The sequence below is a fragment of the Bidens hawaiensis genome, unplaced genomic scaffold, assembly GCF_021521415.1.
Source record: "Bidens hawaiensis isolate Kalapana, Puna unplaced genomic scaffold, B.hawaiensis_p1.1 tig00053156_1, whole genome shotgun sequence".
In the NCBI taxonomy this organism is placed as follows: domain Eukaryota; kingdom Viridiplantae; phylum Streptophyta; class Magnoliopsida; order Asterales; family Asteraceae; genus Bidens; species Bidens hawaiensis.
In genome coordinates this window covers 24809-40797 of record NW_027499572.1, presented here as the reverse complement: position 1 = coordinate 40797, position 15989 = coordinate 24809, and the positions used below count along the sequence as shown (strand labels likewise).

The following is a 15989-nucleotide window of genomic DNA, read 5'->3' as shown; positions in this document are numbered from 1 at the left end:
GATCTAATGCAACCACATCAATCACTAAAGGAAACAACAAACAAATATACATATTTAGGGTTTACGTTTCTTGAAAGAAAGACAAAATCAAATCGATTTGATACCTATCATTGAAGTAAACATAAGATGCTAAAATCGATGATTACTTAATCAAAACGAACCCTTCAAAGCCCCTAATATTTCAAGGTTAGGGTTCTTCGTACTAAAACGTTTGTAAATCAATCGAATCGTCAAACAAAATCAATGGAAAGTGTGTTATTGAAGAGTTTTACTTTTACCTTTAAAATCCACATAATTTTTGTCTGAAGAGGCATTATCTAGGTTTGTAATTGGAGAGGGGTTACAGTTATGTTGAATGAAAACTTGGTTATAACAATTTATAGATCCAAAATACAACGTCTGGGTCGGGTAGTTATCCACACTGGATCCCAAAATGAACCACATAATGAAAATGGGTTTTAAAAAGGTGAGGAATGTTATGAGAGTGACAAGTGACACAACATGATATTCTTTTATTAGAGTAGATAGATTTTATATGATCTATCTACATATTTGTAGCTAATATAACTTATGGATATGTACAGGTAATATAATTAACGCATATGTAGGTTATATATAAATTAACGTCTTATGTTTTGATGTAATTATTAGTATGATCAAAATGTAAATGGTGTATCAAAACTTTGGTTTATCTTTTTTATCAAATCATAATCAAACAAACTTTTAAATGTTTTTAAACTTTATGAAAAATGTGTGAGATATTATAAGTATAAAATTTTCGTTTCTAGTTATCCCTACCAAAACCCTTCTTAATCAAAGTTTAAAAAACAATTGTCATTTTGTTTCTTTTCAATTTTCTTTTCAGCATCTTTAGATGGTACCATATTCTGTTTGCAATTGTTTCCCATCAATGTTGCGTGCATGCACCTTTATGGAGGATTATACCTCTAAGTGTCGTATCTTAATCTTTAGGTTATTGGGTAATTACCTATCTTCATTGGTCTATTTTTATTGAACGGCTATGCATTATAAACAAGGCCTTGAAATTCGGCCCAAAACATAACCAGAATAACGAGCCGAAAAAGAAACATGCAAGGAAAAAAAGAAATAATTACAAGTTTACCGATACATTGGATCTAGTTTTTATACAAAGAGAGACGCCGCCGCTAGTCCACTACCATCATTTGTTTCCCATTATTTGATATAGAAACATGTGCGAAATCCAATATATCTCTTACCAAATTAATCCCCATCGGTGTACGAATTTTTAGCCAAATGCTCCATATGAGTTTGGCAGACGAGCAAGAAACCAAATTATGGTTGGCCGATTCCAGATCATTATCGCAGCTCCAATTTAGTAACATTACCCACGATACATTACCACTTTGGTTGATCTTAATCTTTATTTTCCGGTTATCTATATATCAATATACGTGCCGATCTTAATTATTTGTTGTGTTTTACTTCAATTCCTACGTATGCCGAAGGTGCAATATTTGATTTAAATGACATAAAATCCTCAAGCTTATGCACGCACGTGACATGCTGGCATAAAAACGAAACATGTATTAAATTGTAAAAAAAATCAGAAGACAATTCATGTTTATGTTCATGTAATAGGACTTAGAGGTCAACAAACTAAGTTGTGTTCAGAAGGTCTCAAATCTTTGTGTTCAGAAGCGCTCAGAGCTCGATCTATGAACTGGTTTGGGAGACTCTAATTGGTCTCTTAATTAGGTTTCGGCGAAAATTTACATAACGCTAAGTAGTCTCAGTTAGAACATTTGACCGGGTACATCAATTAAATATGTCTTTAATAACAAAATAAATGTTCTTAAGAGGAGACACCAAATTTATTCTAAGTAAATGATGTGATGCAAATCTCTATGGTCCTATTGCGAGGAGCCCATAGTGGCAAACTGACAACTTTGGTAGCAACCAAAAGTCCTTGCTATAGGTGAAAACGGCCTCTAGTGAGGACATGTTGTCACTACAAACCTAAGTTATGTCCTCACTGTAAGCAATGGTGCTTCTTATAAAGGGATTTCTAATTTTGGCAGCTTTATCAATTTTTTGAAACTACAAAACAAATATGAAAAACAGAAACTAATTGCATAGGATAACTAAAATACTTGTAAAGCTAATTTTGAAAATGTTTACATATTGTGAGAACTAGGGGCAAGTCTCCTTTGGTGGAATGGGGGTTAAATGTTGGAATTTGGGTCTAACACCTAAGCCAAACCACATACGGTCTGGCTCGTCGAGACCTTGTCGTTGACTTGTAATAGGCCTTATAATTCAACTCCTAATCAAAGGTATGCCTTTTCAAGTTTGAGCATTTTTTTTATTTTGATTTTCCCTATATCATGCTGGTTCATATGTAGTAAATGTACTTCAACCTCTTCTATTACATTTTTTATTTATTTTAGTGGTCACACATTGTAATTTATTTTTTTTTTCATTTTCGACCTATTGCATTTTGAATCTGATTATGAACGGTGTATTCCTACACTTATGTGTTAAATATTATATATGATTTTTAATTATCATAATTTTCGGTATCCAAGGATTAACAAACTTTGGATTTATGTTTCCCTGTTTACTTGAAGTTCTATTCGGTATTTAAGTTAATAAACAGTTTTCTTTCGAGTTTAAATTCAATTGTTCACCAACACAATTGGTATGAAAGCGTAGATGATCTACGATCTCTGGGAAGTTCAAGAACGCTGTGTGGCGGCTAACCACAATTGATCAGTTGTTCCAGCTGCAAGTGCAGCTCATGCTTTTGATCAAACTAGGATACTATTCAACATTTAACTTCACATTTATTATCCCTATATTAAAAACCAAAATTTATTCAAAATACACGAGGCAGAATACACACCTTAGTGATTTTTACACCTTATTGATTTGTATATGTCAAATAAACACACCGAAAAACTAAGAGATAAATATTATACATTGATAGTCGGGGTCACTAAGGCCTTGGCCCATGGCCAGTAGTAAGAGGTGTTACCTCTTTTGATTGAGACTCAAGTTCAAGATTGGAGGAGGTGTATATTGTATGTATTTAAAAAGGTGGGGTAGAAAAACTCGGGGATGGTAAAACCTAAATGTTGTCAGTCCCAGACGTTGAGGCGTTAAGTCGAGGCGAAATTGGTCAATTTCGGTTACAAGCGTTATGGTGCCAGAACTAAAACCATAAATAAAATAAAAAAAAATAGTAAAATTGAGTGGACTAATGAGGTAACATCCGTCGTTAAAACTCGAACGTAGTAAAACCCGAGCGTTGTCAATCCCGACCCCGTTGAGGCGGTGAATCTACGCAAATTTGGTTGGTTTGCGACACTTTCGTTACGGTACTGGAACTAAAAAGAAAAATCAAAAACAAAATTGACATAGGTCTGTTTTCGTTACCTTCATTACAGTAACAGAACTAAAACGAAGGGCAAAAAGTTTACGTGAACTAAAACAAAAAAATTACGATACCGTAACTAAAACAAAAAAAAATGGTATCCGGTCGGTTTTCATTGCATTCGTTACGCTAGCGAGACTAAAAAATAAAAAAAATAAAAATAAAAAACCAAAACAAAAAGTAAAATGCCGAGAACCAATAGGTTGCCGTAAAATAGTCCAATGACGGTTTTGTGGCACCAAAGTTCTCATATGTTATTATTAGTAACTAGATGCTCAACGCTAGCCAAGTAATTAATAGGAACCAAAGTTCTGTCTTGCCAACGCCACCCTACATAGACATGGAGGCTATTTCAAGTTTTATGCATAGTGGTGAAACTTGGAAGCCCCTTGTAATGATTAAATAGTTATAAATTAATTGATTAACTAATTAAAAGATGTGGGGTGATGCGGCATAAAAAACTTCAATGGAAAAAAGAAGTTCGATGAAACTATGAGGTTTATGAGTACAAAAAAGGTTTACTAGTCTCCTTATTTCACTAGTTTCCCACAATGCCCCTCCTCCGAACCCAAATGGAAATACAAAAGGGTTTCAAAACCCGTGTGTTGAAATTTAGGGGTGAAAAACCTATTAACACTAGTTTTGGGTCAACTTGCAAATACCTAAACACATAATGATCTAAAGGGTTAAGGCATCTCCAACTAGATTATGGCAAATGTTTAAGAGGGGTTTGAAAGAAAAGGAGATGATGTGGAGAGAGAGAGAGAGCCCGGGATTTATCTTGCAAAATGCCCCAAAAGGTCCGGAAACACCGGCCCACTGGGCGTTTGGGTATATTTTAGGGGTCAAATGTTGTGTATACAACGGTGGTGGTGGAGACTTTGCCTTCACATTTATTTTTTTATTTATATTTAAAAAAATTAAATAAGTAATAATTGTATAATGATTGAAAGAGGGTTGTCGAGCTTTTTACTAATATATCACTTTTTGCAAAACATCTCACTGTTGACTGCAACGCCACATGTCATAAAACGTCCAAGGGTAGGGCCTCACCACAATACCACTACACTACATGGTCTAATGTCTAGAGCACTAGAGCAATTGGATCATTAATATATCCTTCCCAATCTCCCCTTCCCTTTGTGGGAATCAACCAACAAATAAAACAATAACCCAATTATTATTGAGGATTCCCAGCATTGTCAAAAAAATATTTGAAAGTGAGATTACCAAAGACATAAATATAGCTTTCATTGCAGATAAATACAAGTATATATAACATAATTGTTCTTTAACTAACCAAGTTAGAAAGGCCAAAACACATCTAGAATGAACCACAAACACAAGTGATTCATTCCAACATGCACACAAATCTTCTTGGTGGTACTTATCAAGAACACATAAATTACAAAATTTACATAAAATTCTACCTAAAAATGGACATCGCGTATAGACTTAAACTCATATACAAAAACGTCGATTTAAAAATTCGAATCGGAAACATATCACCCTTCATCCTTAGATACTGCTGAATGCTTTTCTGCCTGCAAAGAACACTAAAAGATTCATTATGAGAAATACTGAACTCAAAAATTGATAAATACAGAAGAATTTAAGTGACAGCAGAGGATGCGGCGATGAATAAGATGAAGTTTGACTTTTGAGGTCAAAGAAAATACTAGTCAACTTAAAACCAGCAACAGTTTTTGTAAGTTTTGAACCAGTTAGTAAAAATACTACACAAAAAGTTTGTTAATTTCAACCCATTTACTTAATAATGGGTCGAATTGATTTATGTTTTATCTCTAATGGGTCATACCACAAATGGCTAAAGCTCAACAGAAAACAAGTCAAACTGGTCAAACACGTTAGAGGTTACCAAAGTGTACTTTTGCATAAAGTTTTGTATTAAAAAAATATAGCATTGTAATTATTTTTTACACGCAAAATTGTTACAATATTTTTACAAAGGTGTTTCGGATCAACCGAACCCAAAACTTTAGTCCAAACTCCAAAATAATCATATATGAGTTAATAAATTAAGAAAATGAATGCAAAGTACCTTACATGAGGTTCAACATCTGCACACGGTTGAATCAACACAACATAAACCTTCATATGAAGAGTGACATCAGCAACGAGCCCACGAAACAACAAAAGACACATCAGTTTGTTTAAGATGGTCATAAAACAACGTTTGACCGAGCATGAGAAGCAAGTGTGCGCAAACTCTGCTCATCAAAACAACTATCGGTTTTTCTAATATTCCCGACAAACTCTAGCGCTTCCTGATACTTTTTAACTCTACAATAACCATCAACGATCGTCTTATACGTTAACATATTTGGTTTGCAATTATGCTGAATCATGTAACTAATAACATCATTAACTTCTGAAAACAACCCTTGAGCTGCAAATCCTGCAACAAACGTGTTGTAGGTAACAATACAAGGTCGAATCCCGTTATTTGTCATTTCTGAAAGTACCCTTCTAGCTTCATCCATCAAACCTTGTCTACAAAACCCTTTAATGACCGTATTATACGACACAAGATCTGGTTGCCTGCCTAACTTTTGTATGCTTCTAAGGATTTCTTCAGCCTCCCAACACTCACCCGTTCTCGCATACATATCCATTAATGTGTTGAATGTGACAAGATCCGGTTGCAAACCATTATTGTAAATTAAATTTAGCATCTTTCGCGCTTGATCATAAATCTTGTTTCTTGCGTAAATTGAAAGCATAGAATTGAATATAACAAGATCTGATTTATACCCGTGTTTTGATAATTCTTGAAAAGCTTTTTCCATACCCGTAAGTGATCGACACTTGAAATTTGCAAGAATTAGGGTTCTAAGAAGCATCCAACTTGGAAAGATTCGACCTTCATATATTTCATTAGCCATTAAATCTAACCCTTTAAGATTTTGCCCCTTTGAATAACAATGAAGCATCAAAGAATATGATGTTTCACTCGGTTTAAAGCCTTTAGCTTTCATGTCTGAAATAACCGACTCGGCCGCTTTCCAATCCCCTTTACGAGCCAAGGCGTTTAAAAGCGCGTTATAAGTCGTAATACACGGATTAAACCCGACTTTTATCATTTCTTGATAAACTTCATTAGCATCGATTTCCAATCCGCATCTCCCGTATGCGCTTATTAACGTATTGAACGTGTCTCTATCAGGCTGAAAACCGCAACTTTTCATCTCGCGTAACACCCAATTCACATGAAGATGCATACCCTTATTACCACACATAGCAAGCATCGTGTTCCACGTCACACGGTTCGGTGAAACTCGATTCGTTTTCATATCAAGAAGAATCTCCATCATCTCCTCGGATCTTGATTTTCTACCTAGCATTCCAAGAATCGAGTTATACGTGCAAACATTCGGCACACAACCAGATTTCTTCATTAGATTAAACAAAGTCAACGCCTTTTCTTCTTTCCCACATTTCCCATATGCATCTATAACCGTTGTATACGTGACTGCATTCGGTTTCACACCCTTTTGATTCATTGTGTTGATCACATTAGCCCCTTCTTCAATAAACCCTGCTCGCACATAAGCCGCCACAAGCTCATTATAAGTCACTAAATCCATCGAACAATTGTTTTCCTCCATTTCCTTTATTATATTCAACGCCTCTAAATACATACCCGATTTCCCAAACACTTGAAGTAAGGAATTATAAGTAACAGTTCCCGGTTTATAGTTTTGAGCTTTCAAACTTGCAAAAAAGGTCTTTGCTTCTTCTAGCAACCCTTCTCGACCACACGCGGATATCACCGTACTACAAGTAAACTCATCAAATTCAAGCCCTTCAGTTTTCATCTCCTCTAAAAGATCCAAGATTTTATCCCACGAACGACCCATTTTCCCATAAACATCCAACATCATATTGTACGTAACCAAATTCGGCGTGAGCCCATTCTCCTTTATTCGTTCAAACAAACGAATCGCCTTTTCATACTTTCGAGCACACGAATGCGAATAAAGTATCGTAGTCAAAGCCCGAACATCAAACTCACAATCCACAACATCAAACACATCAAACTCATCAAACAACTTCGAAACCGTCCTATGCTGCGACTCCCTACCCAAAATCTTCACCATCAACTCGACAACTCGGTTATCAAGATTCAAACTTTTATCAACCTTTGAATTATCAACCACCCATTCAAACAAACAAAGGGCTTTTTCCCAGTTCCCTAAAGCATCCAAACCCTTAATCACACTACCCAAATCAACCTCAACTAACTTAAACTTAACCGAATAAAAAAACAACTTCAACCCAGACAAAGACTTTTGTTCCAACATACCATCCAAAATAAACTTACCCTTTTCATCAAGAAACTCAAGATTCACACCCCCATGATCTAAAAATTGAATCTTGGGGTCTTCAAGAGTAAGAACATTGCTTAAAGATGATTTCTTGACCTGGGTTTTGCTTAATTCTTGTTTTCTTGAAGTTTTGGGTACATATGGGAAATGGGTCTTGTCTGGTTTGACAGATTGGATGGGTTTTTGGTTAGATGAGAGGTGGATGAGGTGTTGCAGGAGTGGATCAATGGCTAAAGATTGGTGCTGTGAAGGTGGTTGAGGTGGGAGAGTGGTGGGGTTGAATCCAAGTCTGTTTGATTGTGTGGGTTTGGTTAATTGGATTGGGAGAGATGGTCTGTTTGGGATGAAAGTACCCTCCATTGATGATTCGAGATTTGGGGGTTTGTTTGGGAAGTGGGTGATTGGTGTTGAAGATGATGGTTGGATTGTGACCATATGTGTTGGGAATTTGGATGAGATAGATGATGGTGGTGGTGGTGGTGGTGGTGGTGGTGGTGGTGGAATGGAGTGAGTGTTTGTGTGCGACCAGTTGACGATTTGATGGTGAGTCATATGAGCTTTTTGGTCCCAAGGTATAATAAATATTTGCTCTATTTATTTATTTACTAGGTTAGGTACCCGTCTAGAACACGGGTTAAACTAAATAAATTTATTTAAATAATAACACAATGTGAAATATAAAAAATATGTTCAACGTATAAAAAAATATAATATATGGTAGAACAAATTACACAATACACAACATGAAAATAAAAAGAAAATTCATAAATCTCTAAATATTTCTTTGTATACAATATTTGTAATTTAATTTATAATTTTATCCTTCATATTAAAATGAGTAGTTTCACTTTTTTTTGGTTTCAACTCTAAATAACGGAACACATGACTGACCATGTGTTAAAAAAGGTTGTCTAGAAACAAACCGTCTAAATCGATTGGTCTTAGTTTTTATTAATCTTCATTGCAAAACAAACATAAAGTTAAAATTTCTTTTTTTGAAATTTGAAATTAATTACTTTATTTAAAATAACGTGAAAATTCATTACTTATGAAAGCTTAATGTTAATAACTAATACAATATATTTATATAAAACTAAATAATATATTTATGTTGGTATCCATTAAGAAAAAGAAATATGAAATGTTGGTATCCATTAACGTGTTGAATGTTAATAACATATCAAATAGAAATATGAAACTATTAATAAGAAAAAGAAATATAAATTTATGTTGGTATTCAGAAAATAATTATCAAAAGAGAAAATAGCATATCAAATAGAAAAAAGAATACAATATGAAACTATTAATAAGAAAAAGAAATATAAATTTAATATGAGAGAGATGTGGAAAAATTTGTAAGGACCACTCATGTGTAATAACATATATGACATTAAGACCCGTATAAACACGGGTTATAATAAGTAAATTTATTTAAATAATAATGTGATATAAAATATGTTCAAAAGATATAAAGATATAATATATGGTAGAATAAATTACACATTACACAATATGCAAATAAAAAATTATTGAAAATTCATAAATCTCTATTTTTTTGCATACAATATTTGTAATTTTAACCTTCATATCACAATTAGTAGTTTTGTTTTATTTTTACTTTCAACTTTAGATAATAAAACACATAACAATACAATATATTTATATAAAACTAAATAATGTATTTATGTTGGTATTAAAGTTTTTAAATCAAAAAATAATTATTAAAAAGAATAAATAATAGATTAAAAAGAAAAAAAAGGATAAATATAAACTATAAATAAGAAAGAGAAATATATTTAATAAGAAAGAGTGGTGAGAAAATTTTTTAAGAAGCTATCTTGTGTGATGCCATGTGGCATTAAGAAACCTTTATTTATTATATAGTATAAAGTTATTTTTGTTGAATAGTAAATATTTGGCTAATTTGGAAGGGAAAAAAAGTATATATTGTTGTAATAATTGGGTCAAATTTACAATAAATGGATGGATACATTTTCAAAGTCTAGGATTAATCTTACTTACCTAGTTGTCTTCTTAATAGTAATTTTTGTTTACTCCTTTGCACTATAAATACCACACTAATGTAATGGAAAAGATGCACCATCATATATACTCTTTCAAAGATATACAAATATTTCTCTACTTCTCTTGTAACTTTTCTAAAAGCTCTTAAGAAATAACATTAATCATGTGCTAGTCATTGTTATGTTATAACACGTTATCAGCACGAATCGCTTGTGGCTTAATCAAGAAGATCAACCAAGTAAGAAGACATCAATCATAAACAAGGCAAACATATATTTAATAATGATTAAAAAGAGAACTATAATGATAAAACAAAATAAATATAAAAGACATCTTATTATAAACTTATACTAATTATGGAACTAATAAATCTCTAACATTTACTTACTATCTCTATAACTTTTATTCATGTACTAATGATTATTTATGTATCATAAACAAGTTCATTATTATTATTATTATTATTATTATTATTCTGCATACTAATTTTACATCTTATTTAATAGATTATCATTTATATCTCATTTATTTTATTACTTACAAAATTATATATATATATAGGGGATGGATTATGCGAGAAGTGATATTATAGCGAGAAGTGCGAGAAGTCGATCTCAACCATTGATTATCTCTGATTGCATTAATTCCTTTAATTACTCCTAAAATATTCTCCACATTAATTATAATAGAAAGTTACAAATTTGAATTATTTATTACCTACATATAAAAAAAATGTATATGTAGGTGAATTGTATTAAATTAATCACCTACACAAGTAACATAATAATCTACACATAACTCATATTCAATTATACAAATTGTTAGTTATTTTTATCAAAATGTAACTCGTATTTACCAACACAACTTATTTTCTCCTACACAAATTTAGCTTTTTTATTTTTCACCAACACATAACTAATATTTACCTACACATATATCGTATTCACCTACACAGCTTGCTAGTTAATTTTGTTTTCACCTACATATAAATAATATTCATCTACACATAACTTGTATTTGCCTACACATAAAAGATAGATTATAAAACAATTAAAATTATAAAAAAAATATAATGTGTTCCTACATTGCGAATATTTTACAAGTTTACGTTAATACTATTAATTGTATATGATATCATGAACAAGGTTTGTTTGTGTAGGTTTACATTCTGATATGTGTAGGTAATACAAATGGGTAGGCTATAACATGAAGTAAATTTGTATATGTAGGTTATTATTGTGATTTGTGTAGGTTAACATGAACTAGTTATATGCACGTATATAAATATTGTGATATGTGTATGTGATAACATGAACTAGTTTTTCTATGTGTAGGTTAATATTATGATTTGTGTAGGTATTTGTTTTTATGATGGTTAATATATTTATATTTTTTATAGTATGAGTATGTTGGTTTTGTTTTATGAATTGTTTAAAGATTAAAAAATAAAAATAAATGTATAATCATTTGTAACTTAACATTAATTAGTATTAATTACTAAAAGAAACTCCTAAACCTTTTAGTAATATATTTCTATAATTAAATAATCCGAAATTAAAAAGAAAACTTATGATTGGCCAGAATCTCTTCTCGCACTTCTCACACTAAAAACACTTCTGAAATGAACCCAATCCTATATATATATATATATATATATATATATATATATATATATATATATATATATATATATATATATATATATATATATATAACCGTTATAAAACGGTTATAATTTTTTCACTGCAAATAACCAGTTATCAATCTAAATTTTTTCACAAATACAAAACTATTCTTCTCAGGACTACCCAAGATAATATTTTTGAAAGATGTTTCACCCAGTTTTGATATTAGCCACCATAATGATGATAATCTTATTGTTCTTAATTTGTAATCTGCCACCTAACGAGTTTGATTTTTTATTTTTCTTTTATCTATTTATTGCTCTACCTTTGTATTTTCTTTCAATTTTAATAAGTATGTAATCCTAATATTTATTTAATTTGTGTTTAGTAATAAAATGACGAATATTGCAAAGCTTGAATTTTTGGCTCTCAAAAGTTCTGGAGAGAACTATATGCCATGGACAGCGAATGTCAAAAGACACCTAAAACCAATGGATGTGTTAGATGCAATTAGTGAAAACAACACATTGGATGACCACAATAGAGCAAAAGCTGATGTCTTTATTCATAAACACATCGATGAAATACTTCAGTTGGAGTATTTTAATTATGATACTCCAAGTGTTTTATGGAAAGAATTAAAAAGCATATTTAATCATCAAAGGGATTCATTACTCCCTACTGCTAGAGCTGAATGGAACAATCTAATGTTCCAAGATTTTAAAAAAGTGAATGATTACACATCTGCTCTATTAAATATATGCTCAATGCTTGAATTTTGTGGAAAAATTATGTCTGAGGCAGATAAGTTAGAAAAAACTTACTCTACTTTTCATGCATCAAATATAATTTTGCAACAACAATTACGGTTGCAAAATTTTCAAAGATACTCTGATCTGAATACAAATCTCATCATAGCAGAGAAAAATAATGAGCTATTAATGAAAAACCATCAAGTTCGTCCCACGGGATCATTAGCCATACAAGAAGCAAATATTGCTTATCATAATGATCATAAGAATTTTGGACGTAAATGGGAACAAGGCCGTGGGCGTGGCTGAAACTATTTCAATAAAACCCATTTTAGTGGTCGCAACCACTCGTTTAAATGGAATAATAATCGTGGACATGGACACGGTCGCGGTCGTGGTCGTAGCCAAAGAGCTAATAAATACCACGCCAACCAGCAAAGCAAGTTTAAAAATAATGCTAGTACGTCCCAGAATGATGGAGGCTCATGTTTCAGATGTGGATGTACTAATCATTGGGCAAAGACTTGTCGAACAGCTTCACATCTTTATGAATTATATCAAGCATCTCTGAGAGGAAAGGAAAAAGAAGTGAATCATATCGACAAAATTGATGATATCGATATTGAGTTGAATGTCTTAGATTTTATCAATGAATTTGAACTTGAAAGTGATATTGTAAAATCATAATGATAATTATGTATTTACTTTCATGTTTATGTCTTAACTATGTTTAATTACTTTTACTTTCATGCAAAAATAAAAGTTTCTTGTAATAAATTTAGGAATGTATAATATATGCACTTACTGTTTTCCTTTATATTTGAATGTAGGAACATGGAATGTCTAGTACTTTGTGTCTTGTGTTGGTTAGGTCTTGATAACATGATAGGGATTATGCACTTAAATGTCAAATACACAAGAAGCAACTTATACGCCGTATAAGTCTTCATGTGTGCTTATAAATAGGCTATTGGGTCACTTGTATTAGTGAATGCTCCTGACCAGTTAGTGGAGTGATCCATGTTGTACTTTAGGCTTACACTGTCATATATCTTGTATTACCTTTGCTATCAATGATATAGATGAGAGATTAAAGAGACATTTTCGAGTATTTTCACTTCGTTATGATTTCCGCTCGTAGCATCGTAGGGTAGATCTGTTCGTGGATGTTTTCACACGTCACTCTGATGACCCATCCTGGACTTTTAATTGGTATCAGAGCCTTGTGGCTCATGATCTACCTAGAAAAGCTCAAAAACTTTCTTTTCTAAACATTTTTTATCATTCCAGACGATGTAGCCATTCAAACTTCACCAAAACTTTAAGGATTGTTACATTCATGGTGTTGAACAACATACTCAAGAATCAGATCATTCCTACATCATTTCCCGGCAAATTGTGGCAAAAACCTTCAAAGATACAACTTATGCGCTGCATAAGTATCCTTATCAAACATATATGGTATATTCAGTACTTGTTGAATCTTCATGTCGTATCCTCTCCGTATCACTTATCCGTTGAAATGTCGACGTATAAGTATTTACCTACTTATAAGATCATTTGGTTCATACAAGATTATGCAATGCATACTAGACGTACACGTTGAAATATGAGCATATCCGTTATTGTCTCTTATGAGCTATATTTGTTTGTACCTTGAGGATTCAAGACTTGTTATTTGGAGAGAAGACATGAAAGTGGATGGTTGACTTCTATGTGATTGGATGGTTATATTGGTGGACCAAATACAAAATTGCTTAAAAGTTGGTTATCAAGATGTATTTGTGGATTCATCATGGATGAAAATGGGAATTGGAATGAGATAGCAATTGGTTTGAATATTGTGTAACTCATGAAAGTTAGAAGACTTAAAAGTTTCAAGCCGATGGGAGAATACTTTGATTGTCAAATTTTTAAAACATTTGAAGAAGATCGGGAAAGCTTACTTGTGAAGAGAAGTCTTTTAACTTGATGATTGAGAAAGTATGATGACCTAAATCTAAGCAATATCAAAGAGGGAGTTTGTTGAAGATCGAAAAGTTTATTTGCTTGGATGCCACAAGACAAGTACTATCCAAGGGGGAGTCTGTAGGAACATGGAATGTCTAGTACTTTGTGTCTTGTGTTGGTTAGGTCTTAATAGCATGATAGGGATAATGCACTTAAATGCCAAATACACAAGAAGCAACTTATACATCATATAAGTTATACGTTGTATAAGTTATACGCCGTATAAGTCTTCATGTGTGCCTATAAATAGGCTATTGGGTCACTTGTGATACTTGATGCTCCTGACCAGTTGGTGGAGTGATCCATGTTGTACTTTAGGCTTACACTGTCATATATCTTGTATTACCTTTGCTATCAATGATATAAATGAGAGATTAAAGAGACGTTTCGAGTATTTTCACTTCGTTATGATTTTCGCTCATAGCATCGTAGGGTAGATCAGGTCGTGGATGTTCTTACACGTCACTCTGAAGACACCATCCTGGACTTTTATTGAAGATTAAAATGAAGTTCATAGAGCAAAAGATCAATCAAATGATGTTGATGTATGCATAGCGAATAGTGGTTCTACACATACTATCTTAAGATCTCAAAAATATGCGTCTGTTTTACGGTCATACACTACGGGGGGGTCAAAATACTAGTTATGTATAATTATCAGTTTACTTGTGTAGTTTCATTTTAATTGTTATATGATGAATCCATATTCCAGTCCAAATGAATCTTGATGTCAAATAGCCTACAAATTCATAAGACAAAATAACATGTACGCCAATTCATAACAGACGAAACATGTTGATTTGAAACACTATTGCTTGTCACATTAAGACAAAATAATCCATCGCACATCCAGCTGCATTCACTATTATTGCAACTTGAGAGGTCCAAATTAGCGAAAGAGCTTATATAAATTAACGAGTTCGAAACGCAAAAAGTTAAACGTAAATGGGTTCGTATTTAAAATACCCACTTAATTACCCTTTTGCCATTCAAGCCCTGCCTATATAAACTCTCATCCTCCTAACTTTATTTCATCCCTCAAAAATGTAAATTTTCCTCCTAACTCATTCTCCTTCTAACTTCATTTCATCCATCCGATCCTGGTTCTCCGGTTCAACCGCACTTGACCGGCCGGTTTTTACATCAGCGAGCCAACTATGTAGAGTCGGACCGTCAGCCTCACTGAACTCCGGTCGAACCCTCCGGTCCGGTCCAGTCGTGAAAACACTGCTGCCTATATAAACCCTCATTCTCCTCCTAACTTCGTTTCATCCATAAAAAACCCAAGAATGTTACAGCCACCATTTTTCTGGCAACCCGAGAAATCCGGCATAAAGAAGTAGTTCCAGGTGAGCATAACACATCAGCAAACTATAACAGCAGCACCGGCGAGCCAAAACTCTGTAAATCGGTTTCTCGACGGCGGTTCATTCACGTCAGTAGCAGCAAGCTTCAGGTGGCGTTACCGTGACAACGGTGGGTTCCGCCGCGAGCCGCTTTTCCGGTGATGGTGGTTAAGGACGATGGTGTTGCTAGAGATGACGATGGTTAAGAAAGTGGTTTGCTTGGGACAACCGTGTTGCTGTAAGTCAAGATTCCGGCGACCGGCAACCTTTCCGGCGGGGCCCGATTTTTCGGCGAGGGTGCCATCCACCTCCGGTACTCTTGTTTGGTGTGAGTTTTTGTATGCCAGCTTGTAAATCGGGCCTAACGTACTCGGGTGGCATTAACTCTGTAAGTCGGAGCTTTTTGGCGAACCCAACAAACATGAAACTTTACTGAAACCGATTTATGGCAAAAACCATTGGCGTGG

General features: G+C 33.2%; 2 protein-coding genes across 5 annotated transcripts; one reads left to right on the top strand and one right to left on the bottom strand.

Moving 5' to 3' along the window:
- Positions 1-4721: 4721 nt before the first annotated feature.
- On the bottom strand, positions 4722-8217 carry LOC143599972 (uncharacterized). 4 transcript variants are annotated; one of them, XM_077077788.1, is made up of 2 exons: positions 5478-8217; positions 4722-4971 (listed from the first exon to the last, which is right to left on the bottom strand). In XM_077077788.1, exon 1 carries the CDS (start codon positions 8197-8199, stop codon positions 5599-5601), a length of 2601 nt encoding a protein of 866 aa, XP_076933903.1. In that variant the 5' UTR covers positions 8200-8217; the 3' UTR covers positions 4722-4971; positions 5478-5598. The 4 variants fall into 4 exon arrangements, with proteins under 4 accessions (XP_076933903.1, XP_076933902.1, XP_076933904.1 ...); XM_077077787.1 differs by having other exon boundaries at positions 4722-4959; XM_077077789.1 differs by having other exon boundaries at positions 5483-8217.
- A 3592-nt stretch (positions 8218-11809) lies between these two features.
- Positions 11810-12475, top strand: LOC143599970 (uncharacterized). The gene has a single exon (XM_077077785.1). It carries the CDS (start codon positions 11810-11812, stop codon positions 12473-12475), a length of 666 nt encoding a protein of 221 aa, XP_076933900.1.
- The last annotated feature ends 3514 nt before the right edge of the window (positions 12476-15989 follow it).